This window comes from Lagenorhynchus albirostris, chromosome 6, assembly GCF_949774975.1.
Source record: "Lagenorhynchus albirostris chromosome 6, mLagAlb1.1, whole genome shotgun sequence".
NCBI lineage: Eukaryota > Metazoa > Chordata > Mammalia > Artiodactyla > Delphinidae > Lagenorhynchus > Lagenorhynchus albirostris.
Window position 1 is genome coordinate 61,407,565 of NC_083100.1, and position 27,671 is coordinate 61,435,235.

Here is a 27,671-nt window from a genome sequence, read left to right on the forward strand (position 1 = left end):
CTATATCTATTTCTTTTTGAATTTTAGAATTTTATTTTATTTATTTTTTATACAGCAGCTTCTTATTAGTTACCTATTTTACACATATTAGTGTATATATGTCAATCCCAATCTCCCAGTTCATCACACCACCACACCCCGCACCACTTTCCCCCCTTGGTGTCCATACGTTTGTTCTCTACATCTGTGTCTCAATTTCTACCCTGCAAACTGGTTCATCTGTACCAGTTTTCTAGGTTCCACACATATGTGTTAATATACGATACTTGCTTTTCTCTTTCTGACTTACTTCACTCTGTATGACAGTCTCTAGATCCATCCACATCTCTACAAATGACCCAATTTCATTCCTATTTATGGCTGAGTAATATTCCATTGTATATATATACCACATCTTCTTTATCCATTCATCTGTTGATGGGTATTTAGGTTGCTTCCATGACCTGGCTATTGTAAACAGTGCTGCAATGAACATTGTGGTGCATGTGTCTTTTTGAATTATGGTTTGCGGTACACGGGCCTCTCACTGCTGTGGCCTCTCCCATCGCGGAGCACAGGCTCCAGATGCGCAGGCTCAGTGGCCGTGGCTCACGGGCCTAGTGGCTCCGCGGCATGTAGGATCTTCCCGGACCGGGGCATGAACCCATGTCCCCTGCGTCAGCAGGCGGACTCTCAACCACCGTGCCACCAGGGAAGCCCTGTTGGAAGATTTTTAATCACAGTTTCTATTTCTTTACTTGTGATTGGTCTGTTCATATTTTCTATTTCTTCCTGGTTCAGTCTTGGAAGGTTATACTTTTCTAAGAATTTGTCCATTTCTTCCAGGCTGTGCATTTTATTGGCATAGAGTTGCTTGTAGTAGTCTCTTAGGATGCTTTGTATTTCTGCAGTGTCCCTTGTAACTTCTCCTTTTTCATTTCTAATTTTATTGGTTTGAGTCCTCTTCCTCTTTTTCTTGATGAGTCTGGCTAAAGGTTTATCAATTTTGTTTATCTTCTCAAAGAACCAGCTTTTAGTTTTATTGATCTTTGATATTCTTTTCTTTGTTTCTATTTCATTTATTTCTACTCTGATCTTTATGATTTCTTTCCTTCTACTAACTTTGGGTTTTGTTTGTTCTTCTTTCTCTAGTTTCTTTAGGTGTAAGGTTAGATTGTTTGAGATTTTTCTTGTTTCTTGAGGTAGCTTGTATTGCTATAAAGTTCCCTCTTAGAACTGCTTTTGCTGCATCCCATAGGTTTTGGATCATCGTGTTTTCGTTGTAATTTGTCTCTAGGTATTTTTTGAGTTCCTCTTTGATTTCTTCAGTGGTCTCTTGGTTATTTAGTAACGTATTGTTTAGCCTCCATGTGTTTGTGTTTTTTATGTTTTTTTCCCTGTAATTGATTTCTAATCTCATACCACTGTGGTTGGAAAAGATGCTTGATATGATTTCAATTTTCTTAAATTTACTGAGGCTTGATTTGTGACCCAAGATGTGATCTATCCTGCAGAATGTTCTGTGTGCACTTGAGAAGAAAGTATAATCTGCTGTTTTCGGATGGAATGTCCTATAAGTATCAACTAAACCTATCTGGCCTATTGTGTCATTTAGAGCTTGTGTATCCCTATTAATTTTCTGTCTGGATGATCTGTCCATTGGTGTAAGTGACGTGTTAAAGTCCCCCACTATTATTGTGTTACTGTCGATTTCCTCTTTTACAGCTGTTAGCAGTTGCCTTATGTATTCAGGTGCTCCTATGTTGGGTGCATATATATTTATAATTGTTATACCTTCTTCTTGGATTGATCCCTTGATCATTATGTAGTGTCCTTCCTTGTCTCTTGTAACATTCTTTATTTTAAAGTCTATTTTATCTGATATGAGTATTGCTACTCCAGCTTTCTTTTGATTTCCATTTGCATGGAATTTCTTTTTCCATCCCCTCACTTTCAGTCCCTGTGTGTACCTAGGTCTGAAGTGGGTCTCTTGTAGACAGCATATATATATGTCTTGTTTTTGTATCCATTCAGCGAGGCTGTGTCTTTTGGTTGGAGCATTTAATCCATTCACGTTTAAGGTAATTATTGATATGTGTGTTCCTATTACCATTTTCTTAATTGTTATGGGGTTTTTTTGTAGGTCCTTTTCTTCTCTTGTGTTTCCCACTTAGAGAAGTGCCTTTAGCATTTGTTGTTGAGCTGGTTTGGTGGTGCTGAATTCTCTTAGCTTTTGTTTGTCTGTAAAGCTTTTGATTTCTCTGTCGAATATGAATGAGATCCTTGCCTGGTAGAGTAATCTTGGTTGTAGGTTCTTCCCTTTCATCACTTTAAATATATCATGCCACTCCCTTCTGGCTTGTAGAGTTTCTGCTGAGAAATCAGCTGTTAATGTTATGGGAGTTTCCTTGTATGTTATTTTTCCCTTGTTGCTTTCAGTAATTTTTGTCTTTAACTTTTGTCCATTTGATTACTATGTGTCTCAGCGTGGTTCTCCTTGGGTTTATCCTGCCTGGGACTCTCTGCATTTCCTGGACTTGGGTGGCTATTTCCTTTCCCATGTTAGGGAAGTTTTCAACTATAATCTCTTCAAATATTTTCTTGGGTCCTTTCTCTCCCTCTTCTCCTTCTGGGAGCCCTATAATACAAATGTTGTTGCGTTTAATGTTGCCCCAGAGGTCTCTTAGGCTGTCTTCATTTCTTTTCATTCTTTTTTCTGTTCCGTGGCGGTGAATTCCACCATTCTGTCTTCCAGGTCACTTATCCCGTCTTCTGCCTCAGTTATTCTGCTATTGATTCCTTCTACTGTATTTTTCATTTCAGTTATTGTATTGTTCATCTGTTTGTTTGTTCTTTAATTCTTCTAGTTGTTCATTCTTTAATTCTTCTAGGTCTTTGTTAAACATTTCTTGCATCTTCTCGATCTTTGCCTCCATTCCTTTTCCGAGGTCCTAGATCATCTTCACTATCATTATTCCGAATTCTTTTTCTGGAAGGTTGCCTATCTCCACTTCATTTAGTTGTTTTTCTCGGGTTTTATCTTGTTCCTTCATCTGGTACATTGCCCTCTGTCTTTTCATCTTGTCTTTCTGTGAATGTGATTTTTTTTTTTTTTTTTTTGTGAATGTGATTTTTGTTCCACAGGTTGCAGGATTATAGTTCTTCTTGCTTCCGCTGTCTACCCTCTGGATGAGGCTATCTAAGCGGCTTGTGTAAGCTTCCTGATGGGAGGGACTGGTGGTGGGTAGAGCTGGGTGTTGCTCTGAGCTCAGTAAGACTCAGAGCTCAGTAAGACTTTAATCCGCTTGTCTGCTGATGGGTGGGGCTGGGTTCCCTCCCTGTTGATTGTTTCGCCTGAGGCGACACAGCACTGGATCCTACCCAGCTCTTTGGGGGGGCTAATGGGGACTCTGGGAAGGCTCATGCCAGGGAGTACTTCCCAGAACTTCTGCTGCCAGTGTCCTTGCCCCCACGGTGAGTCACAGCCACCCACCGCCTCTGCAGGAGATCCTCCAACACTAGCAAGTAGGCCTGGTTCAGTCTTCTATGGGGTCACTGCTCCTTCCCCCTGAGTCCCGATGTGCACACTACTTGGTGTGTGCCCTCCAAGAGTGGAGTCTCTGTTTCCCCCAGTCCTGTCAAAGTCCTACAGTCAAATCTCGCTAGCCTTCAAAGTCTGATTCTCTAAGAATTCCTCCTCCTTTTGCCAGACCCCCAGGTTGGGAAGCCTGATGTGGGTCTCAGAACCTTCACTCCAGTGGGTGGACTTCTGTGGTATAAGTGTTCTCCAGATTGTGAATCACCCACCCATCAGTTACAGGATTTGATTTTATTGTGATTGTGCCCCTCCTACCATCTCACTGTAGCTTCTCCTTTATCTTTGGATGGGGGGTATCTTTTTTGTTGAGTTCCAGTGTCTTCCTGTTGATGACTGTTCAGCAGTTAGTTGTGATTCCAGTGCTCTCGCAAGAGGGAGTGAGGGCACGTCCTTCTACTCTTCCATCTTGAACCCATCTTGGAATTGCCTATATCTTTTGAATTATTAATACATTTTAGTATCAGGTAGGATCTATAATCCCTGCGTGTTTGGTCTGACAATTCAACCCCTTGTATTATCTCAGCCATTTTCTTGTTTTTGTTTTTTTGGTTTTTGTTTTGTAGTGACCAGCAATGCTCCAGTAGGTGGTTGTCCCTTCAACCTCTCCTGGATTGAGGACAATCTGGAGAGGAACCCCCACCTGACATGTTATGGGCAGGGAGTATGATCCGGAAATAAGCCTATATTCTTCTCCCGTCCCATGTTCTTTTAAGCCACTAATAACGTGGGTGTTGTTTCTTAAGGTAGCATAACCTAACCTATCTAGACTGTCCTGGCGTCAAGCACCTGCCCCTGGCCAAGTGCTGGGTTGGAATAACATGCTTAGGCCCATACCTTCATCAAGATTGTCTAGGCAGGACAGTCCCAGAGAAGGGGATGCGGGCAGGTAAGTATAGGTCATGTTTACTGCCTTACTGCCACTTTATTTCTGACTACTGGCACTCTCCAAAGTCTTCTGCAATAGGACTGAGCAGATGTATTAGTCAGAATTTTTTTGATTGTGTCATAAATTCAATTCAAATGAAACTGGACCACTATCTTACACCATACACAAAAATTAACTCAAAATGGATTAAATACTAATACATTAAATAATGTAAGAAACCATAAAACTCCTGGATGAAAATACGTGTGGTAAGCTCTCTGACATTGGTCTTGATGAGGATTTTTCATATCTGACACCAAAAGCAAAGGCAACAAAAGCAAACATAAACAAATGGGACTATATCAAACTAAAAAGCTTCTGCACAGCAAAGGAAACCATCAACAAAATGAAAAAGCACCCTACTGAGTGGGAGAAAATATTTGCAAATCGTGTATCTGATAGGGAATTAATATCCAAAGAAGTATAAAGAAGGCGTACAACTCAACAGCAGAAAAGCAAGCAATTTGATTAAAAAATGGACAGAAGATCTGAATAGACATTTTTCCAAAGAAGATACACAGATGACCAACAGACACATGAAAAGATGCTCAACAACACTCTTCGTCAGGGAAATGCAAATCAAAACCACAATGAGATATCACCTCATACCTGTGAGAACAGCTTTCATCAAAAAGATAAGAAGTAACAAGTGTTGGTGAGGATATGGCAAAAAGGGAACCTTTGTGCACTGTTGGTGGGAATGTAAATAGGTGCAGCCACTGTGGAGAGCAGTATGGGGGTTCCTCAAAAATTTAAAAATACAACTACCATATGATCCAGCAATTCCACTTCTGGGTACTTATCTGAAGAAAAGAAAACTAACTCAGAAAGATAAATACTCCCCCATGTTCACTGCAGCATTACAATAGTCAAGACATGGAAGCAACTTACACGTCCATTGATGGATGAATGGATAAAGAAAATGTGATATATATATGACTGTTATTTAGCAATAAAAAGGAAGGAAATCTTTACATTTGCAACAAGGATGGACATTATGCAACATGAGGGCATTATGCTAAGTGAAATCAGCCAGAGATAAGTCAGAGAAAGACAAATGCCACATTATCTCACTTATATGTGGAGTCTCAAAAACAAAAACAAAAAAATCCCTAAGCTCATAGATGCAGAGGACAGATTGGGGGTTGCCAGAGCTGGGGGTTGGGGAGTGGGAAAAATGGGGAAAGGGGGTCAAATGTACAAACTTCTAGTTCTAAAATAAATAAGTCATGTGGATGTAATGTACAACCTGGCAACTATAGTTAATACTACTGTATTGCCTATTGGCAAGTTGCTAAGAGAGTAGACCTTAAAAGTCCTCATCACAAGAAAAAACATTTTTTTGTAACTACATGTGGTGATGCATGTTAACTAAACTTACTGCAGTGATCATTTCACAATATATCCAAATACGGCATCATTACGTTGTACACCTGAAACTAATATGTCAACTATACCTCAGGAAAAAAACACCTCAATTCACACCGGCTGAAACACTCCTTATACCCACACTCCTATGGGCCCCAGAAGTTTTGGCCAGGCCCAGAATGTGCATGCAGTGTATAAAATACAGAACGGGTCAGAGGACTGATGGTCCCTGGCTAGAATGAATATACCGTATTTCTGCTGGCCGGTGCCACTGCCTTGAATACTAATGACCTTCTAAATGTCAGATCTCTGTCTTGAGGACCAATGAGTTCCAACCTGCCTCATCAGGCACCCCAGATTCCAGACCCTCAGCTTGTTGCTGACCACAGCTACGTGTAAGCCCCCGTCAGCCCGCAGCTTCTCTGGTTCCCAGCTCCTGCCCTGAGTCCGGCAGCCGCGGAGTCCCCTTTGTTTACCCCAGCTCTCGGGGCTCTCTGGCTCTTCTGGGCCACTCTCTGCCAGCCCGAATCATCTGCTGCCTCCACCGCAATGTGAGGGGCAGCTTTTGAGAGGCTGAAACACCGTTTACACCCCTGCGTCTGGTAGGTGAAGCAAGGAAATAGGAAGTCAAACCTGGGCTGGCCACGGAAGCCGGCTGAGTGTGAGTCCGCCGTTTGCCCACTAGGTGACGTCTATTGAGCCTGAGGAGAGAAGGAGAGCTTTTCTGTTAAAACAGCACAAAGGAATTGTTCTGCTGCTTTTCTTTTTCTTTTCTATTTTTTTCCACCCACCACCATCGCCACCGCCACCACCTCCAACCCTAAAAATAACATGAAAACAAGGCACCTTTCTACTTCTCCCTCCCGGGAGGATTCCAGCTTCTCTGACTGCCCGGACTAAAGTTAAGGCAAGGAGGCTGTTCTTTTCATCAAGTCCGAAACGACGGCCCAGTGAGTTTCGCGTGCTGTTAGGTTGTAATTGGAGCCCGCTGAGAACCTGTAACCCTCACCCCATTCCATTCCTTCCTTTCACCTGATTTTCTCCAAGGCCCACAACTAAGTTTAGCCACAGGTGTTATTTTTCTGTTCTCTCTTCTCTCCTCTCCGCTCCCCTCCCCACCTCCCCTTTCTTCTCGTCCCTTCTCTCCAGGTGTTTTGTATTTTGTTGTTTTCCTTCTAGGAAAGGGTAGGGCAGCTTGCCTACTATCAGGAGAAAATAAGATTCTTGGTGCTTATTCTGCCATTACTGTAAATTCGTTGTAAAGATTTCTAATAACCCTAACTCTGGGGGGGTAAAACATGAACCTGTTCTATTCGTCTTCCAATCTGTAGCCCCAGATGTTGAAACTTTCTTTCTCCCTGTGTAGGGGGTCCCTTGGCAATAGCTTAGATTCCATAACTTACTTTTCACTCTTGATTATTAAAAGACAGTCCAGCTTTTCAAAGCTGTCCACTCCCCCATCCGTACAGGCTGGCGGCTCACCGACCTGACTGGGGGGGCAGGGCCGCGAACTGCTGGTCCTTCTTCCTTCTGCCCTCACCTCATCAGGGAAGGGCTTGTATCTCCTCTGGGAGGCCGCCCGCCCTTCAACCTCCAGGCTCCAGCTGCTCCAGGGTGTTGGGTCTCAGCTCACAACCCTGACAAATCCCTTCTCTCCTGTCTGGAAAGGTGGTGGGCTTGGAGGGCTGGTCAGCAGCTACGGCTGCTGTTAGAAGGACCAGTTCTACCACCTACCAGTAAGCTCTGGGCAAGGTGAGCGACGTGGCGGTGGTTTAGCATGTGAAGTACTTACGGCTTTTTATCTCTCCAGTTGGATCCTAAGTACCAATTTTGGGGCAAAGAGAAAAATCCCACTTGTTAACCTGCCACAAAGTACAGAACCATCCTTCACACCCGCTTCCCTCCCCCTTCCACATGCTACGAGGACCAGCAACACAGGCGGACTCTGAAACAGCTCACCAAGCCACATCCTCCTGCCATTTGTTCACGCCTGCTGGAGTGGCCTGAGTAGCGCAATGATGGCCAGGTTGTCCTGGTGTTGGAGCAGAAGCATCCGGAGCCCTGGCAGCAGGATACCTTTGTCCTTTTTCAGCCTTTTCTCGGAGGCCTATGAAATGTACGTATGAGTGGGGAAAGTACCCTCAAAAGTTAACCACTCTGAAGCCATGTCATGGGAGTCTTTGCTCTAGCCAAACTTCAGCCAGTAACTTGAGGTCCAGGCAGAAGGCATAGCCCTTCCCACAGAGCCACTGGACTCTAGTCCCCAAACACCCCCATGGGGGTTCCACTCTGCTATGTGGCTCCACAGCTATGCCAGCTTGTGTTCTAAATTTCTCAGTTTGTAGTGAAATGAATTCTTTTCTTACCACCTCCTCTTCACAGATTTCTGGTATCAGTTCTTAGGAATAACGCAAGGTCTCCCTCTCTGAAAAACTAATCTCAGTAAGACATTCCCTGATGAACTTAACAGATTCCTTGTCACACCAATGAGTTGGACCATCAGCTGTCTCTTTTCCTCAGATGAGGATTTTGTCAGGAGGTACCTTGGCCCCAGTGCACATTTAACTCATGGTGGATCTTACCCATAGCCCCCCCCCCAAATCTTCACATCCTTATCCCTGGAATCTATGAATGTGTTACATGGTAAAAGGGAGTTTACAGGTGTGATTAAGTTATGGATCTTACAATAGGGAGATTCCCTTGGATTTTTTAAGTGGTCCCAATATATTCACAAGGGTCCTTATCATGGAAGGAGGGAGGCAGTGAGTCAAAGACGGAGATGTGAAGTAGAGTCATGAGCCGAGGAACTCAGACAGCCTCTAGAAACTAGAAAAGGCAAGGGAACGGCTTTTCCCCTAGAGCCCCCAGAAAGAATGCAGCTGTACCTTCAGAACTGCAAAAAAATTAACTTATGTTGTTTTTTAAGTCACTAAATTTGTGTTAATTAATTACGGTACCAATAGGAAACTAATACAGCCCTCCAGACAAGTTCAGCCATTATTAAAGAATCTTGGATAAACCTAGTCTAGGCTTTCAAGATGGGGCCTCTGTTCCATCTGTTGTGTCAAGGCCAAGATTGCTAAGGCTTCTCACATGTTGCTTTGCTCATTAAGTCCTTATTGACTAGGGCTTCATCACCTCACCTGTCAGCCTGTCCAGGGTCAAGAGTTCATCCCTGCAGCCCAGGGGATGGAATACCCTGATTGGCCACACTTGAGTCAGATGACCAGCTCTGGAATCAGAGGGTGGGCTCATTCCTCCCATTACATGGAGCAAGAATGAAGAAAGGATATCCCCTCAAAGGCAAATTAGAGTGTTACGATCAGAAAAAAAGAGAATAGATGTCGGGCAGGCATAAAACCCAGATGTCCACTATGGAGACTGAGGTAATCAGGAGACGGAGTTTTGAAGTGGTTTTACTGGAATATTCAAGCAACCTTGTATTATGAAAAATTCCATTCTTCAACCCAAAATAAAGTGAGATTCCCTTTATTAAACTGCTTTGCATCATTTGGTCAGATTAAAGGATTTTAAGATTCTTGCAGGTAAATTTGATGCATGTATCTAGTTTCTTTTATCTGTAAGAGATAACAGGATCCTCATAAGGCTTAGAAGCAGGGCCCCTTGATGTGACTGGAACATCTTCTCTTTAACAAAGTCTGCCTTATCTAAGAGTTACCTTTTCCAGCTTGAAGGCAGCAAATCGCCTGAATCCCTATGCTTTCAAACCAGCCTCACAAACGATGCCGAGGAAGCAATGTTAGAGAGCCCATTCTCAGAGAGGGGTTATTAATAAGCTTCAATAGAGAAAAGTTCAAACACATGCAGATCAAGGAAAAAGAAAATGACCCAAATGGAAGGTCTGAGATGTAAAAAGGAATCATGCACAAGGGAGTGGTAAATATGTGGGTATATCTAAGCAATAATCAATTGAATAAAACTACTAATAATGTATAAATTATAGGGTTAAAAAAGAGATACCTGAAATACTGGATAACAATGGCGTATATATTGGGAGGAGGATGATCAAAGCAAAAGAATTCTAAGGTTCTTTTGTGATTCATGAGGAGAGTAAAATTAACTTTTGAAATGGTAAAGTATTCACGCTAATATTTTAGGGTAGACATAAAGAGTATCATTTATCAGCAATTATACCCTCATAAGTTAAAACTGAAAAGCAAGAGAAACAAACAACAAACCTCAATTAATCCAGATCTTTTACAAGAAAGAAGGAAAAAAAGAACAGAAAAGGTGGAACAAATGGATAGCACAAAATAAGATGGTAGAATTAAATCCAAATATATCAGTAATCACAATAAACGAAATTCTTCAGTTAAAATACAAAGATGGTCAGATGGAAAAGATGATAAAATCCAGTTATTTATATGTGACACACCTAAAGCATAAGGATACAGAAACATTATAGTTCAAGGAAGAGAAAATATATATTAGGCAAATTATATTTGACTGTCAGACAAAATAGACAAGAAGGCAAAAAAAAGCGGGTCACCACATAATGATAAAAGTTTTAGATCACCAGAAAAATATGACAATTATAAGCTTGTTTATACCCAATAAAGAGCAAAAATTAAACTACAAGGAAAAACAGACAAACATCATATTTAGAATTGAATGATAATAAATTATTGTGTGTCAAAACTTGTAATATACAGCTAAAAGAATGCTTGTAGGGAAATATATATCCTTAGATGCTTCCATTAGAAAAGAAGATACGTTCAAAATTAATGACCTAAGCACAGAACTTGAGAAGTTAGAAAAAAGATTAGCAGATAAGCCTCAAAAAATTAGAAGGAAATAATAAACATAGAAGCAGAAATTAATTAGGTAAAAAGCAATCATATGATTGAGACTATTGACCAAGACAAATATTTTCTGAACAGCTTAATGAAACTGACAAACTTCTGCTAAGGTTAATCAATAAAAAAAGAAAGAAGACCTCTATTAGGGGAAAAATGGAGAATATAAGTACAGATGCAACAGATTAAAAAAAAGAATATTGTGGACAACTTCATAATAACCTGAAAACTTCAAAATATGTATACATTCCTGGAAAAATGCAACTTGCAAAAACAGACTCAAGAAGACATGGAAAACTTAAATTGTTTATGTATAATACAACATTAATTAAACATTCATATATTAGAGACACTCTTAGCAAACTAGGAATAAAAGGAAACTTCTTTAACTCAATAAAGTGTATCTGCAAAAAAAAAGAAACCCTAAAGGAAACATAAAACTTCATGGTGTCTGGTGAAAACATTCCCTCTAACATCAGAAATAAGGCAAGATGCCTACTACCAACACTTCATTTCCTCATCATACTGGTTATCCTGGCCAGTGCAGTATATCAAGGAAAAGGGGAAAAAAGGTATAAGGAGCACGGAGCAACTAAGCCCGTGCGCCACAACTACTGAGCCCGTGTGCCACAACTACTGAAGCCTGTGGGCCTAGAGCCCGTGCTCCGCAACAAAAGAAGCCACCACAATGAGAAGCCTGCACTGTAACGAAGAGTAGCCCCTGCTTGCCTCAACTAGAGAACGCCCGCGTGCAGCAACGAAGACCCAACGCAGCCAAAAATAAATAAATAAATCAAATAAATAAATAAATAATAATAAAGAGTAAAACAGAAAACAAAACACACACACACACACACACACACACACAAAGGTATAAGGATCAGAAAGGAATAAACAAAGCTGTCATTATCCATAGACGGTATATTTCTCTATTTGGAAAACACTGAAGAACCGAAATTATTTGAGTTTTAGCAAGTTTTCAGGATACGAAATCATTACTGAAGGAAGGCAGTTACATTTCTATTTATTAGCAACCATCAGTTAGAAAATTTACTTTAAAAAAGATGTCATTTAAAATAACAACAATATAAAGCACATAGGAATAAGTCTATCAAAAGCTGTGCATGTCCATTATGGAACTTTACTGAAAGACGTTAAAGATGACCCAGTTAAATGGAGATATAAACTTTGTTTAAGGTTATGATATTCAATATTGAAAATGTTAATATTCTTCAGATTGATTCACAGATTCAGTGAAACTCCAACAAAAATTCCAACAGGATCTTTTGGTGGAACTTGATGAGTTAATTCTAAAATTTATATGGAAGACTAAAGGGCTAATAATAGCCCTTTCATTCTTGAAGAAGGACCAAACACAAACATCAATTCCAGGTGGATTAAGGACTTACATGTGAAAGGTATAAAACCATAAAACTTAGAAGCCAATATGAATATGAGAATATCTTTATGACTTTGGGATAGGGAAGAATTTCTTAAAGAAGGCACACAAAAAACCAAAAACTGTAAAGAAATATGTTGATAAATTCTATTACATTAAATTTAAGAAATTATATTTTCACAAAAAGACCATTAGTTAAATGTAAAGTCAAGCCCCAAATTAGGAGAAGATATTTATCAAACATACACTCAAAAGGAATTTATACTTGGAATATATAGAGAACTTCTAAAAACTATAAAAAGGCAAACAACTAAGTTTAAAATTGGACAAAGGGTATGAATTAGGTGTTTCAAAGAAGAGAGAAAACAAATGGTTCATAAAATGTGAAAAGATACTCAATCGCATTTGTAATCAGGGAAAGACAAATTAAAACCACAAGGAGATACTCTTTTGTATCCACCAGAGTGGCAAAAATTTGGGGCCAAGTGATGGTGAGGTTATGGAAAACGTGCATTGCTGGTTGATGTGCAACTTGGTTTGACTACTCTGCTTTACTCAGTCAAGTTCAACAAGTACTCTAAGACCCAGCAATTTCACTTCTAAGTATTAAACCTTAGAAAAACTTTTGCACATGAGCACCAGGAAACAAGTGCAAAGAATGATCATAGTGGAAAACAGTATGGAGGGTCCTCAAAAAACTAAAAATAGAGTTGCCATATGATCTTGCAATCCCACTCCTGGGCATATATATGGAGGAAACTATAATTCAAAAAGATACACACACCCCAATGTTCATAGCAGCACTATTCACAATAGCCAAGACATGGAACCAACCTAAATGTCCATTGATAGATGAATGGATAAAGATGTGGTATATATATATACAATGGAATGCTACTCAGCCACAAAAAGGAATGAAATAATGCCATTTGCAGCAACATGGATGGACCTAGAGATTATCATAGTAAGCAAAGAAAGTCAGACAAACACCATATGATATCACTTATATGTGGGATCTAAAATATGAATGAACTTCAAATATGAACTTCAAATATGAACGACACAAATGAACTTATCTCCGAAACAGAAACAGACTCACAGAGGTAGAGAACAGACTTGTGGTTGCCATGGGGGAGGGGGTTGAGGGAGGGATGGAGTGGGAGTTTGGGGTTAGCAGATGCAAACTATTATATATAGAATGGGTAAATAACAAGGTCCTTCTGTATAGCACAGGGAACTATATTCAATATCCTTTGATTAAACCATAATGAAAAATATGAAAAAGTATGTATATATATGTATAACTGAATCACTTTGCTATACAGTAGAAATTAACACATTGTAAATCAACTATACTTCAATAAATTTTTTAAAAAACCTAAAAAATCAAAAAAAAAGAAAGAAGAATGCTCATAGCAACACTGTCCCTAAAGGCAAAAACTGGGGAAAAAAATCATATATCCACCTTCATAGAAGGAATAAACCAACTTAAGTATATTCATACCAATGAATAGCATCAAAGCCATAAAAATGAATGCATTACAGCATAATCAAAGATGAATCTCAAAAACATGAGGCTGTCACATAAGGCTGTGCCTGCAAGTTATGGGAGTGGGCTCAGTAGGTGCTAGAATCTACTACATGCTCCACGTGCCAAGCTGAACACACTGGCACAGGGATGCCCATCCCTGAAGGAAGCGGTGCCTTTAAAAATTTTTTTAACTCTCCAAAGGCTCTTTATGGGTTAGCTCTGGCCCTACAAAATCATCACGTTGAAAGACAAGTCAGAAGTGTATATATTCTGTAATATTCCATGTATACAGAGTGCAAAACCAAATAAAACTAAACCATAATGATTCATATACGTGTGTTAAAACTATATAGAAAAACAAGAGAGTGTTTAACACAGAATTCAGAATAGTGATCATTTCTTGGGGAAAGGAGAGCAACCAATTACGGAAGAGTTCCTGATGGGGGTGGAGAGCTCTTAAGGTACTGATGATGCTCTATTTCTTTGGCTTAGCAGTGGGTAGTCAAGTATTCTGTTATCGTCATTCTTTATCCTGTACACGTATATTTTAAAAGCCCTCCTTATGTAATCCACATAATTGATTTTAAATAAAAGAGATTCCACCCAGGAGTACTGCCTGGAGAAGGGGTATCAACATAAGGGCTGGACAGGGTATATTGCTAGGGGCCCAGAGCTGAGAGTCTGAGTCCTAAGTGGTCACAGGAGGAGAGACTTTGATGTCTCATGTGCAATGAGGTGGGAGGACTCCAATGGGATCCTTCAAAAGTGCTCCATGAAAAAGCAAATTAAAACCACAGCAAGATACCACTATTAGAGTAAAAACAATACAAAACAAAATGTCAATACAAAAACTTGTACACAAATATTCATAGTAGGTAGTGTTATTTATAATAGTCAAAAAGTGGAAACAACCCCAATGTCCATTAACTGGTGAATGGATAAATAAAATGTATATCCATACAATAGAATATTATTCAGCAATAAAAGGAATGAAGTACTGATAAATGCTATATAATGGATGAACCTTGAAAACATCCTAAGTCACATGTGGTTACAAAAGACCACATATGGTGTGATTTCATTTATATGACATGTCTAGAATAGGCAAATCTATAGACAGAAAGCAGAGGAGTGGCTTCCAAAGGCTGGAGAGGATGTGTGTGTGGGAATGAGAAGTGTTTGCTGATGGGTATGAGGTTTCTTTGTGGGATGATTAAAATGTTCTAAAACTGATTGTGGTGATGGCTGTAGAGCTACATGAATAGTCTACAAGCCAGGGAATTGTACACTTTAAATGGATGAATTACATGGCAAGTGAATTATATTTCAATAAAGCTGTAACAACAAAAAGAATGGCTAAACTTTTAAAAAATTGACAATACCAAATGTCAGCAAAAATACAGAGCAACTGGAAGATTTGTACATTGCTAGTGAGAATGCAAAATGGTACAGCCACTTCAGAACTAGTTAGTTTCTTATAAAGTTAAACATACTCTTACAATATGATCAAGCAATCTTATACCTAGTTAATTACCCAAGTTAAATGATAACCTATATTCACACAAAAATCTGTTCACTAATGTTCATAGTGGCTTTATTTTAATTGCCCCAAACTGCAAACAACCCAAATTTCCTTCTATGAGGGAATGGATAAACAAACTGGTACATTCATACAAATGGAATACTACACAGTAATAAAAGGAACAAACAAATGATACAGACAACAACATGGATAAATTCCAAATGCCCTGTGTTAAGTGAAAGAAGATAGACTCGAAAGGTTACATATTATATGATTCTATTACCAAAATGGGAAAAGCAAAACTCTAGAAACAGACAAATCAGAGGTTGCCAGGAACGGGGGCTCGGGGAAGGTGCTACACACAAAGGATACGGGGGATTTATTGGTGTGATGGAACTCTTCCAAGTATTGTGGTGGTTACATGACTGAATGGGTTGGTCAAGACTCACAGAACACTATACACAGTACACTATAAAGAGTGACTCTTACTGTACCTTAATTATATCTTAATAAAAAAAATAAACCATTCCCCTCAAAATATTGTCCCATGAGAAGAAAATCTCAGACCAGGGGCACGGATGTCAGATGCCAATTTAACAGTTACCTAAAATTGCGTCTTTGCGACTTTGACCCCTTCTCCCCCTAGACCCGACCCTAGATGGGAAAATACAGTAGCTAGGGAGTAGAAATGAGGCTGAAAGAGGAAAAAAAGCAGCTGACTTTACCCCCCCACCAGCCTGGCACCCGCCCCCCCACCCCTCGCGCCAGGAATTGCAGCCTGAAAGGTACCAGAGGGAGGAAGGGGAGGAACTCTATATTGTATACAAATTTGAGGTCTTGCTTATTACACTGACCTGGACATTTAGTTGCTAAAATGAGACTGTTCTTGTGACTGAGAGGCCAGGAAAGCTACGGGATCGGCCTGAATTCAAATGGACGCGTGGAAACAATCAGCCCACAAGGGGATTTGAAGGAACAGTAAGAGAAAGAACAAAGTGACTTTATCATCACCTCCTTATGGAGCCCAGTTTGTTTAATACAATGGTTACTTGTACAATCAGTATGTTAATTACAAATGACTCATTTAATCCCTACAAGTGCCAGATAGGGAACTACTTGTATTCCAAATGAGTAAGATAGTATTATCATAGCTTAATAGAATATTGTAGAAAATGGACCCTATTTCATAATGATTCAGCACCAAAATATGTTTCCTGAGGAAGTGAACTGGGCCCACTGTACAAGCATAAACAGCAGGAAGGTACAATTCTGTGCTCTCAGACGTATTCAGATACCACAGACACCAAGTGATGGAAGATCCCCACGAGAAGGAAAATTTGTCTGCCATGCACACCTCTGCAACCCTACCTAGTGCTAGAACACTGCCTGCTATAGAGGAAGAAAACATTTGTTGAGTAACTGAATGAATGGAACTCCAAGATGCAGATAGGAAAATGAAAAACAGGAATGGCTTTTCTTTTTCCAGGTGTGAATTGCAAATTTTATTTAATTAGAATCCCAATGATTTTTAGACAAGGGGCTTGGGAACCTAAGACTGTGGGTTGAGTTGCAACTTAATAAAGGTACTGAGCATCACCTAAAGTCAGCTAGTGGAGAGTGAATGGGCTGTGGTGATCCCCGTAACTATAACTGGAAACCTCTCTTTCTGCATGAAACAGATACTAAAAGAAAATTTTTTTCAAATTCTCCATGGAGAATATTTTTATTTGTTTATATTCTTCTTGCATACTCTAAAACGCACAGTGTGAATTTCCTTTCTTCAAAAACAGTTGTGAGCCTGGTCAGTTTATCCGACTTCAGAAGGTCTTCGGAAACATTGCCTTAGGTTTGTGCTAAGCAAGTCACAGAGATTGGTCATGAGCTACTACAAAATTACAGGGGATCTAGTTATTACGCAACAGTTACTAGAAAAGCGTAGAGAACACCAGACATATAGCCAGACAGAGAGGGTAACAGAAGAGCAGATGCTATGTAAGTAACAGGATTTCCATATATACGTTATGTACAGTATCAGAGTTCTCTTACAGACAGTAAACTTATGCTTAAATCATTATTTTAAGGGCACTCTAATATAAATACAAGTCTCACTAATTTTAATCTTTTCTCTTTGGCTCACAAGTGCACGAAAATACCATAATCAGTTTTTAGAACTTACTGCATTAATATATAAATAAGATACATTACAAATGGGAAGAAAATACAAGACGCCTCTTTAACATGGTAAATCTCTGAATATAAATAAGCAAATATTTCATATACCTACTATTAAACAGTCAATGAAATCATTACATGTGTTCTTCCACTCCGCCCCAAGGTCAGACAACAGAAATATCCACAATCTATACAACTTAATCTCTAAAAATACAGCAATAGTACACCTGAAACAATCAATGACTCTGCTACTGTTTTCCCCTCACAGGATACTAATGGGAAGGGCGGGACTCTTGTCAGCCAGTGGTGCTTTTTCTCATCCATCATCACTTCAGGCGGGAGAAATACCGACAATGAAGTCAACTCCTGCCAACAGCATTTCCCTTGGTCCCCGACACCTGGCATTTTGAAAAACATCTTTCCTGGGGTTGTTGCGCAAGCTGGTTTGCAGCATGTTTGGCCCTCAGTAACTGCTGAAGGTAAAGTGAATTCTCTTGGAGTGGGAGACATGCTGTGATCTATTACTAAGCCACACTCACTATACAGACATATATTTATAGAGAGAGGTATATATAGCTGTACATATATACTGTGCTCCTAATGTGCAACTTTTGAAAAAGAACATCATTTCCTGCTAACTCTAACAAGCTTAAGTAAGGTTTTAACAGTATTCTTCAAGATATTATGTTTTCCCTCAATGAAATGGCCTATGTGTTTCAGCAACATATAGAGTTTGTCCTAGAATACCAGAGGGGAAAGGGAAGTCCCAGAAACTCATGTTCTATGGACGGCAATTACAGATCCTGGCCCAGCCTCTCTATTTCCTCAATGAGGAAGTCGATATCAGACTGGGTAGCGGCTGGGTTGGAGACGACCATCCGGAAGAAGTTGGCCTTGTCCCCCTGAGGCTGGTAGCCAACCATGGTCGTGCCAGACTCCATCATCAGGGCTTTGATTTTCGGGGCCACCTTGTGAGGGAAAACACAAAACAAAACTCAAGACTGATATACCATGCTCTTTTTCAAAATGCAACCCATTTCTTAGTTGGAAAAAAGAGCAATTTTCTTTTTATTACTTGTACAAGTTTCTTCCTTGGCTAATATCTAGTGACTAATTTTTTAAATTGACATGTAGTTGATTTACAACATTGTGATAGTTTCAGATGGACAGCAAAGTGATTCAGTTGTACACACATATATATATATTCTTTTTCAGATTCTTTTCCATTATAGGTTATTACAGGACATTGAATGTAGTTCCCTGTGCTATATGGTAAGAACTTGTTGTTTATCTATTTTATATGAAGTAGTCTGTATCTGCTAATCCCAAACTCCTAATTTATCCCTCTCCCATCCCCTTTCCCCTTTGGTAACCATAAATTTATTTTCTATGTCTGTGAAGTCTGTTTCTGTTTTGTAAGTTCATTTATATCATTTTTTTAGATTCCACATTCACATTCCATGTGATATTTATCTTTTTCTGTCTGATTTACTTAGTACAATAATCTCTAGGTCCATCCATGTTGCTGCAAATGGCATTATTTCATTCTTTTTTATGGCTGAGTAATATTCCATTGTATATATGTACCACAACTTCTTTATCCATTCCTCTGTCTATGGACATTTAGGTTGTCTCCGTGTCTCGGCTATTGTAAATACTACTGCTATGAACATTGGGGTGCACGTATCTTTTCAAATTAGAATTTTCTCTGGATATATGCTCAGGAGTGGGATTGCTGGATCATATAGTAACCCTATTTTTAGTTTTTTTAAGCAACCTCCATAGTAGCTGCACCAATTTACATTCCCACAAACAGTGTAGGAAGGTTCCCTTTTCTCCACACCCTCTCCAGCATTTATTATTTGTAGGCTTTTTGATGATGGCCTCTAATGACTATTTAAGTCTACCCAATCACATATTCCTACAGAAAGCACTGCGCAACTGAATTTTGAAAGTCGGACATAGGACAATGATAATAAATTCAAAATCAAAACCAAAAAAATTCACATGGGCAACAACACAAATTAGGGCTTCTGTATAATCCAGTGCCTAGGATACTGTCTGGCACATGGACTCTGCTCAACAAATATTTGCTGAATGGTTAGATGAATGAAATAGTATATAAATTAAATACAATACAAACAACTATAAGTAATATATAAACTAGATATAGAAACCGACAACTAGAATGAATCAGCATTAGAACAGCCTTGAACTTAGTAAAAGATATTTTAACAGACATAGTTTAATACAAAAGTTCCTAGGAATATGTATATTATTCAACTGTGCTGCATATGACCCCTCTAATGACGAACACCAACCTAAGGCAGGGATGCGTCCTCCAGAGGTTCCCACTGATCTGAGCCGCAGTGAGGGGACAATTCAGACCCAAGAAGACTATAACAAGATGTCTCCCTACCACCCCAAGCCTTTAGCTTTTATTTCTCCTCCGTTAGAAAGACACATCAGAGTGAGGATCTTCTGACTAGCCAGAGAAATTGCAGAGGGTTAGATGAGACAAGGAGTGATTCCATACCTTGTGTAGTTTTTCCCGGCGCTCAGGGCTATCCAGAACGCCCCTGAGGCTTTGTGGAATATACCAGAAACAGACATTTGTGTGCTCAGGCTGTGGAGATTTTCACAGACAAGCATGCGTACAAACAAAACAGAAAAATTATGAGAACTTGAGAGAAAGCTGTCCCAAAACCCCTATGGACCCTTGGTGGAAGTCTCTCAGACAAAAAAAAAAAAGGATAAAAAAAAGGCTTCATGTTACTTCTATACTTGGGAGAACAAAGCCTGGTTAATCCCATCATATCTGACAAGAGAACTGTTTCCCATAACCCATTTTCTAGATGACTAAAGGTACCCACCTTTCAACACTGAAAGGTTAAAAAAATTACATTTGGGTCATTTTAAAAAAGGGTATTATCCATCTTGCCATTTTGTAGTGCCTCATGTCTAGAAGATGCTCAAAACATAGTTAATTTTATTGGTACTGAATATTCTGAGTTTACTCTATCAATACTGAACCTTCTCTGAAGACTCAGGATTATGATAATGAAAATTAAAACCGGTTCTAATCTATAAGACAGGGCTTATTGAGATGCTTAGAACTGTTTAGCATTCCTGCCCTAAAGACTCATGCTTTTTAAGTCCTTCTGTATTCTTGCTATAGTTTTTCAGTTTCCTTCCTAGTTGCTGTCTGCCATCACTGTGCCTGCCTCTCATGGTCTAGAGACATTACATTTGTTTTAACCTGCTAGTAGAATGTTTAAATTAGTGTAAATGATGAGAGTGAGGTCCCAGAGGTGAAACGCATGAGCACTGTATGATTGATTTGAACTGCTCAGGGCTCTTTTGCTCAGTTGGTGACTCTCCGGTGTGTTCCTAGTAGTTTAGGTGCCTGATAAATAGACTGAATTGAATGCAGGTGGTGTTTTATTACACTGAATTATGAGTGGATGTCCTTTTGTTCAGCACTGGCTCCTATTCCAACTTTCTTTTTTTTTTTTTTTTTTTTTTTGCGGTACGCGGGCCTCTCACTGTTGTGGCCTCTCCCGTCGTGGAGCACAGGCTCCGGACGCGCAGGCTCAGCAGCCATGGCTCACGGGTCCAGCCGCTCCGCGGCATGTGGGATCTTCCCGGAGCGGGGCACGAACCTGTGTCCCCTGCATCAGCAGGTGGACTCTCAACCACTGCGCCACCAAGGAAGCCCCCAACTTTCTTTATTCAACTGCGAGCTCCAACAGGGCAGAGACAGTACCTGTTTTGGTCACTACACTATAATCCAGCTCCTGGCCTGGGGCAAGGCACACCGCAGGCACTCAGCCAACACTGCTATGACAAGTACCTTACTGTGTGCAATACGGATCTGAACTCAGGGCAGAGACAACTGTATCTTGCTCTCTTCATAATGAATCTATTGTAAAGTAGAACTTCATTTTAGAACCAGTCTTGGAAGACAAGGATATACCCATCCTATAAGTTTCTTGGAACTGAGGAACACTTTATCGTGGAGGTACAACACCATAATAAGACCCCAGAATTATACAGGATTCAGACCTGCCAAGGAAACACCTCTTGCCTACGAAGGGCTGGCTGAGAACTATATCTTTTCTAGAAGAGGTGAAGGGGAAAAGTCATCCCAATGCTACCAGAAGAAACATTCATGGACACAGAGGGAAGTAAATGAAGAGTGCTAGAATGAAAATTCAGAAGCAGCTTCTGGCAATGTGGGAGACACTACAGCTTCAGGAGCTTCCCTCAAGAGATTTTCCAGAAATGCTATACATCTAGTCCAGGATGATAACTTACCTCACCATCAAAAACCATCTCAAATTCCTCTCTGTTTTTAATCTTGGCATAGAGGTATTCTGCCAGCTCCAAGCATTTGTTGATCTGATTTTCAAAGCCCACTGTGCCCTGTTTTAAAAAAGGAAAAGTCATGTTTGTTGGTGACAGGCTGAATTTCCCTGTGATGGCATTGAGAGGGCTATGCTGTCTTTGTCTATCGGAAATATATGTAAGAGTATTCTTGGAGATGGTTAGCAAGAACCATCTCACTAAATATGTATGGCTTTCTCATAGCTCTGCATGCGACAAAGTGTGCCTCCTCTCTTTTGAAGGCACTCTAGTCTCTGGGCAGTTATTCTCAACAGGGCTTTTAGCTTCTTGCTAGTAATTCACAGTCTGAAGCCCATTTCTGGTTTGCTTTAGGATAATGCCACCCAAACTGTTGTCTATGGACTGAGGCCAGTCCACAAAATGTAACCAGTCCATGATAAGATGAGTCCAAAAATTGAGATTAAGTAATAAGGAACTTTTATGGTCACTTGACAGAGTAATTTTATGCCTACTGAACTGCATTTTTAAAACCGGTGTTCATACTTTGTATGGCTTTTTATTTCACCTTTCTAGCCATTCATTTATTGTAGTGTACAATAAATGAATTAAGTGAAGACCAATTTATCGTACTGGTCTATGAGGGGTTAAAAACACCCCAGCTGGTTCTTCACCACAGATAGTTGGAGAAATACTACTTTAGAACCCACCTTCCGCAGCAGGAAGTCCTGGCCAAACACGTCCCCCTCACTCCCAGGCAGGCTACCTTCCATGTAACATGGTATTACCCCTTTCTAGTGAGAGGCAGGCAGGCAGATGGGGAAGCACTGGTCTCAGGATGTGCCCTGAGATGGCAGTAGCTCCATCTATTGACAAACTGATTGAGCATGAGTTTCCAAAGCCAGCATGGCTGATTAGTAACAGCAGCATGGGGGGTGTTGAGTGGGTCGGTGTTAACAAGGAGAGCAGATGCACGAGGCCTGTGGGTTGCTAATGTGTCTGGGCCAAGCCCAACACTGGCAAAGCAGCAGCTGCCGCTGAGCAGCGCTCGGGCCAGTCCACTTTCTTCTTGGGAAGGAAGCCCGCACCAGGTCCCACGTCGGTAACCAATAAATACTCTTTGAGCTAAACTTCCAGCAGACTGTTCAAAGCGGTTATTGTCAGGCAAAACCAAGGCACAAATTACTGAGACAGGCCATGTGGTTATCATATTTCTGAATGATAGGGCTCTTTCTCTTGTTGCAATTTATGACTATTTATATGCTTAAAATACCTATGATTATTTTGTGGTAGAAGTCAAATTCAGACTGTTTCTATATTAAGACAAAATAACTTAATGAGGAAAAAAACTAATAATCCATCAAATTCTTCTTACAGAAAAAACATTGGACTAGATGTTTGGCTGGAAACCCTTTTTTGTTTTGGTTTTAGGTGACCCGATCTTATATATGGAAATTTATTTAAATTACTTTAACAGTAGAAAAATAAAACGATGGCTGCAATATAAAGCTGTGAAATAAAAATTGCCCTTACTTGATTGCATACAAATACTTTTGAAATAAATAGTCCCATGGTATTCCTCTCCCTCACCCCCACTGGGGGAAGTTCCAGTAGTTTGCTTTTTTTTCTAGACACAGAAATGCATCCTGAAAGACTGATGAATGCAGACATAGCATGCCTCAGTCTAGAATTTCTTAGAATAAAGTATGCATTTTCTAGAAGAGAGTATAGAAGTACACATAATGGGAAAGCCATTATTTAAAGAGAACTTAAAACTGTCATATATATGCCATGATTTGAGGCCATATAAAGGAACTCAGGGTTCTGCACAGAATAATGTAGTAATTTTATCTTTATCTCTTTCTCTACATCTGCACTAAACAATTTCAGCATCCCTAAGGACTGCTGTGGAAGTCCTTATCTTGACAAAATTTTTAGTGCTTATAAGAGAAAGTGATAAGAAAAGTCATGCTAATTCAAATTGAGGAGACTGAATGGAAGGAGAGAGAATTTGACATAAGGGATAAAGTGATTTCATTTGCAAAGAAAATACAGTTAACTCAATTATCTAGATATTGATTTCGTACATAATGGATTATCTGGGATATATCTTTGCCTCACTTTTGCCAGCTAGCCTGTGCAAATTACATTTCTGCTCTATTTCCTGTAATGCCCTCCTTCGTACCTTTGCTTTCCACATCAGCCAGAACTTGAAGATGTCCACATGGCGGCCACACTGAATGGCTTTATCCCCAGTGTCGTAGGAGACGTCATACTGCTTGTCTGGCTGGAAGAGGTACCCTGCACACATCTGGTTGCATCCTTGGAGGATACCCTGTAATGGAAATCAAGACAGGCGTGCATCTGTATTCACAGGGCAGAGGTGTGGATGGTTTTGAAACAGGGCAGGCCGGACTTAGGGTCACATACAATCTTTCTTCTAACGTCTCATGAGGCCGTGCACTTGTTCTGATGTCCTTCTCCAAAATCACCCTTGGAAAACCCTTCGCCCCTTCTCCTCTATCACTCTGATTGGAAAACGATCTTTTGTCTCAGATGCCAACAACAAGAGCCCACCCTACTGTCCCTCTAAGGAGCATCTGGAAACGTCCATGGGTGTTTTCGGTTATTTCACAGACTGGAAGTGCTAGGGCATTCAGTCAGCAGGGGTTGGAGATATAAACTTCCTGTAGAGGGTGGGACAGTTTCATGCGTAGAAGAATTTTCCTCCGCCAAAGCACCCCCTAAAAAGTGTTCCAATCCTTTCCGGGAGCTCCTATGAAGTTAACAGGCGCTCTACTTAGGAGTGGAGTAAAAAGCTTGTACAGGTACTGGCCCCCACGGGTTGGTGACAGGCTTTTGAAGACGCCTCAGTGTGCAACAGTTTTACTGGAGGAACAAGGCCCTCCACGGCAGGGCCCTATTAGATTCTTAGGAAGAGAATATACTACCTATTGTTCTAAGTGCCTTACCGGCATTTTGTCAGTGCGGTGACATGGTTAAGAGCTCAAGCTTTGGAGCCAGAGTACCCAAGTCTGAAATCCGGCTGACGTTTGCTAATTTGGGCAAGTTATACAACTATTGTCATTTACAGAAGCTTTTTGGTCAACATTCCTTGTTGCCCTAAGTTGACATTTGTAGTTGTGGTTCCAAGTAAGTTGTTTCAGCTCTTGGGACCACAAACTCAAATAATGCCCTTGTAGTTTCTATCACTGGCAGGGCCCTGGGGGCTGAACAAGGAAGAAGGACGGTTCAGAGCAAGGGCCAACAGGATATGCTGGGTTAGCCGAAGGCTAACATGCGCAGGTGGGAAAGAACAGCCATGGCAGGCCCAGTGGGGCTGTCAATCTTGTGAGTTCCTCAGCCAGTACTGTAAAAAAAAAAAAAAAAAAAAAAAAAAAAAAAAAACCCATGCTTTTCTCTTTTTGTGCCTTCTAAAGGGTGTGCAGGCCACCAGCTCATCTTTGGGGGAAGGGCAGACCTTTTCCTTGACCAGGATGGCGGAGCACTGCAACAGCACACCCATCATCTTGTGAGGATTCCAGGTGACTGAGTTGGCCCTGAAAGAAACACATGATGCTCTGAGGAGGAGGTGCAGGAGTCGGCAAGAGGCAACCGTCCTCTTGAGGAAAACATCACCCACCGCAACTCAAGTCAAGACAAGTTTTCGACACCTCGTCCCCTAAATTGACTAATCAAGTGGTAAACAAATATTTTGCAGGCAGTCTCAGAGCACTAAGTGGCAGACTGCCTCTTCTAAATAACTGTATTAATACTACCTAACATTTATGAACATCACTTATTATGTATCCTATTGTTCTAAGAGTGTTACAGGCATTTATCAGTGCAGTGTCATGGTTGAGGGCTCAAGCTTTGGAGCCAGAGTACCCAAGTCCGAAACCTGGCTCTGACATTTGCTAGTTTGGGCAAGTTACATAACTCCTTTGAGCCTCAGTTTTCCTGTCCGTAAAGTGGGGAGAACAGTATCTGCCTCAAGGAATTGAATAAAATGAGTTAGTAAATATATAATGCTAATAACCATGCTTGAATACTTAATTCTCACAACAATCCTATCATATAGGGACTATTATCACCCCTATTTTAGGTGGAGAGACTGAGGCACAAAAGGGTTCAATACATCACCCAAAGTCACACAGCTGGGAAGCGCTGGAGCCAAGATTCAAGTTCAGGGAGTGTAACTGTCGAGCCAGTGTTCATATCCTCTCCACTAGACTGCCTCCCTCTAGGCTACAGACTCAGCTTCTTTCTGCCTTCCCATTCTTACTAATAAATTGGACTGGTGACGCTGACCTACCTGCTTATAAGGTAGTATGAAGACTGACACATAAAAGCAAGGATCCGTTGGACAATTCTAGACTTTGGCTACTTAGCAGCATTGTTTAAATGCTAAATAAACAGAATCTTGCCTGTTTAGGCTGCAATGATAGCTTAACAAGCATGGTCTCCTAGCAACCACAACACTCCGTCAGACACAATTAAATGGTTAAGGAGCACACTAGCTAGGACATTAGGGAAACAACTGTAATGTATGATGATTAAAGCTTAGGTAGCTCCTTTCCAATGGCCTAGCCCACAGCTGGGCTCTATGCTTTAATACCTGTGAAGGATGTTTTCCCCAGACATAGCAACTGGCTCGGAATTATACTGCCTCTGCTCTCCCTGGAGCTAAATTCCTGCTGTGAATTTTTAACCTCTTCATCTTGCTTAGGTGCATAAGAGGGAAAATAATTTAGTGTATACATGACCACAGGCGTACGTTGTATCTCAAGGAGAAGAAAGAAAGCCCTGATGTACTTTCCCCCATGTGCATAATAAAGAAAACCTTTATGAAAGAGACTGTGAAAAGTTCTAAGAAAAGTTGACTAAATGTTTATTTCATTAAAAAACGTCAGTGTCGGACTTCCCTGGTGGCGCAGTGATTAAGAATCTGCCTGCCAATGCAGGGGACACGAGTTCAATCCCTGGTCCAGGAAGATCCCACATGCTGCAGAGCAACTAAGCCTGTGTGCCACAACTACTGAGCTTGCGCTCTAGAGCCCGCGAGCCACAACTACTGAAGCCTGTGCGCCTAGAGCCTGTGCTCCACAGCAAGAGAAGCCACTGTGATGAGAAGCCCGCGCATGGCAACAAAGATCCAGCACAGCCAAAAATAAATAAATTTATTAAAATAAAAAATCCCTGTCAAGCCTTATTTAGAAGGTAGTGAATTTAATCCATTTTCTCATTGCTATCATTCACTGAATCATTAAACAATTACACATAGGGACTTCCCTGGTGGAGCAATGGTTAAGAATCTGCCTGCCAATGCAGGGGACACAGGTTCGAGCCCTGGTCCGGGAAGATCCCACATGCCGCGGAGCAACTAAGCCCGTGTGCCACAACTACTGAGTCTGTGGTCTAGAGCCTGTGAGCCACAACTACTGAGCCTGCGTGCCACAGCTACTGAAGCCCGTGCACTTAGAGTCCGTGCTCCGCAACAAGAGAAGCCACTTCAATGAGAAGCCCGCACACCGCAACGAAGACCCAACGCAGACCAGAACATTAAATAAATAAATAAGTTTAAAAAAACCAGTTATACATAGATCTCACAAAATGTCTTAAATGTTTTTTGAATGTCCTAAAGGTCTGAAGTAAATGATTCTTTGGTGCTATAGGTGGAAAGTAATAAGACATGACGTGGATTCAATGTCCTTCAGAAGACATATGTACTTTAAAATGTCAGAAAAGAAAAAGTCTAGTGCAAAATTTTTCAAGTTTTTCTTGACTCAAAGATAGAAAATGGAAATTGCCTGAGAAATCTAAAGTACAGCTGGACTGGCTTATCTACATTTAAGATCTTGTCCTCCAAGTTAAGGGTCATATAACTATGCTTCAACGAGTCAGTCTCACTCGCTTCAATACTGGCCTTTCAAAACTGAAATGCGGGCTTCCCTGGTGGCGCAGTGGTTGAGAGTCCGCCTGCCGATGCAGGGGACACGGGTTCGTGCCCCGGTCC

General features: G+C 40.6%; 1 protein-coding gene across 2 annotated transcripts in view; it reads right to left on the reverse strand.

The window, feature by feature from the left end:
• Positions 1–16,667: 16,667 nt before the first annotated feature.
• GAD1 (glutamate decarboxylase 1) overlaps positions 16,668–27,671 on the reverse strand; it is a 38,847-nt gene continuing 27,843 nt past the window's right edge. For both annotated transcript variants that reach the window (XM_060151440.1, XM_060151439.1), the window contains exons 12-16: positions 25,137–25,215; positions 23,841–23,990; positions 21,629–21,736; positions 19,848–19,937; positions 16,668–18,279 (exon numbers count right to left, since the gene is read on the reverse strand). In XM_060151440.1, the coding sequence (XP_060007423.1) occupies positions 18,106–18,279; positions 19,848–19,937; positions 21,629–21,736; positions 23,841–23,990; positions 25,137–25,215 (601 nt within the window). In that variant the 3' untranslated portion in view covers positions 16,668–18,105. The remainder of the gene's footprint in view (positions 18,280–19,847; positions 19,938–21,628; positions 21,737–23,840; positions 23,991–25,136; positions 25,216–27,671) is intronic.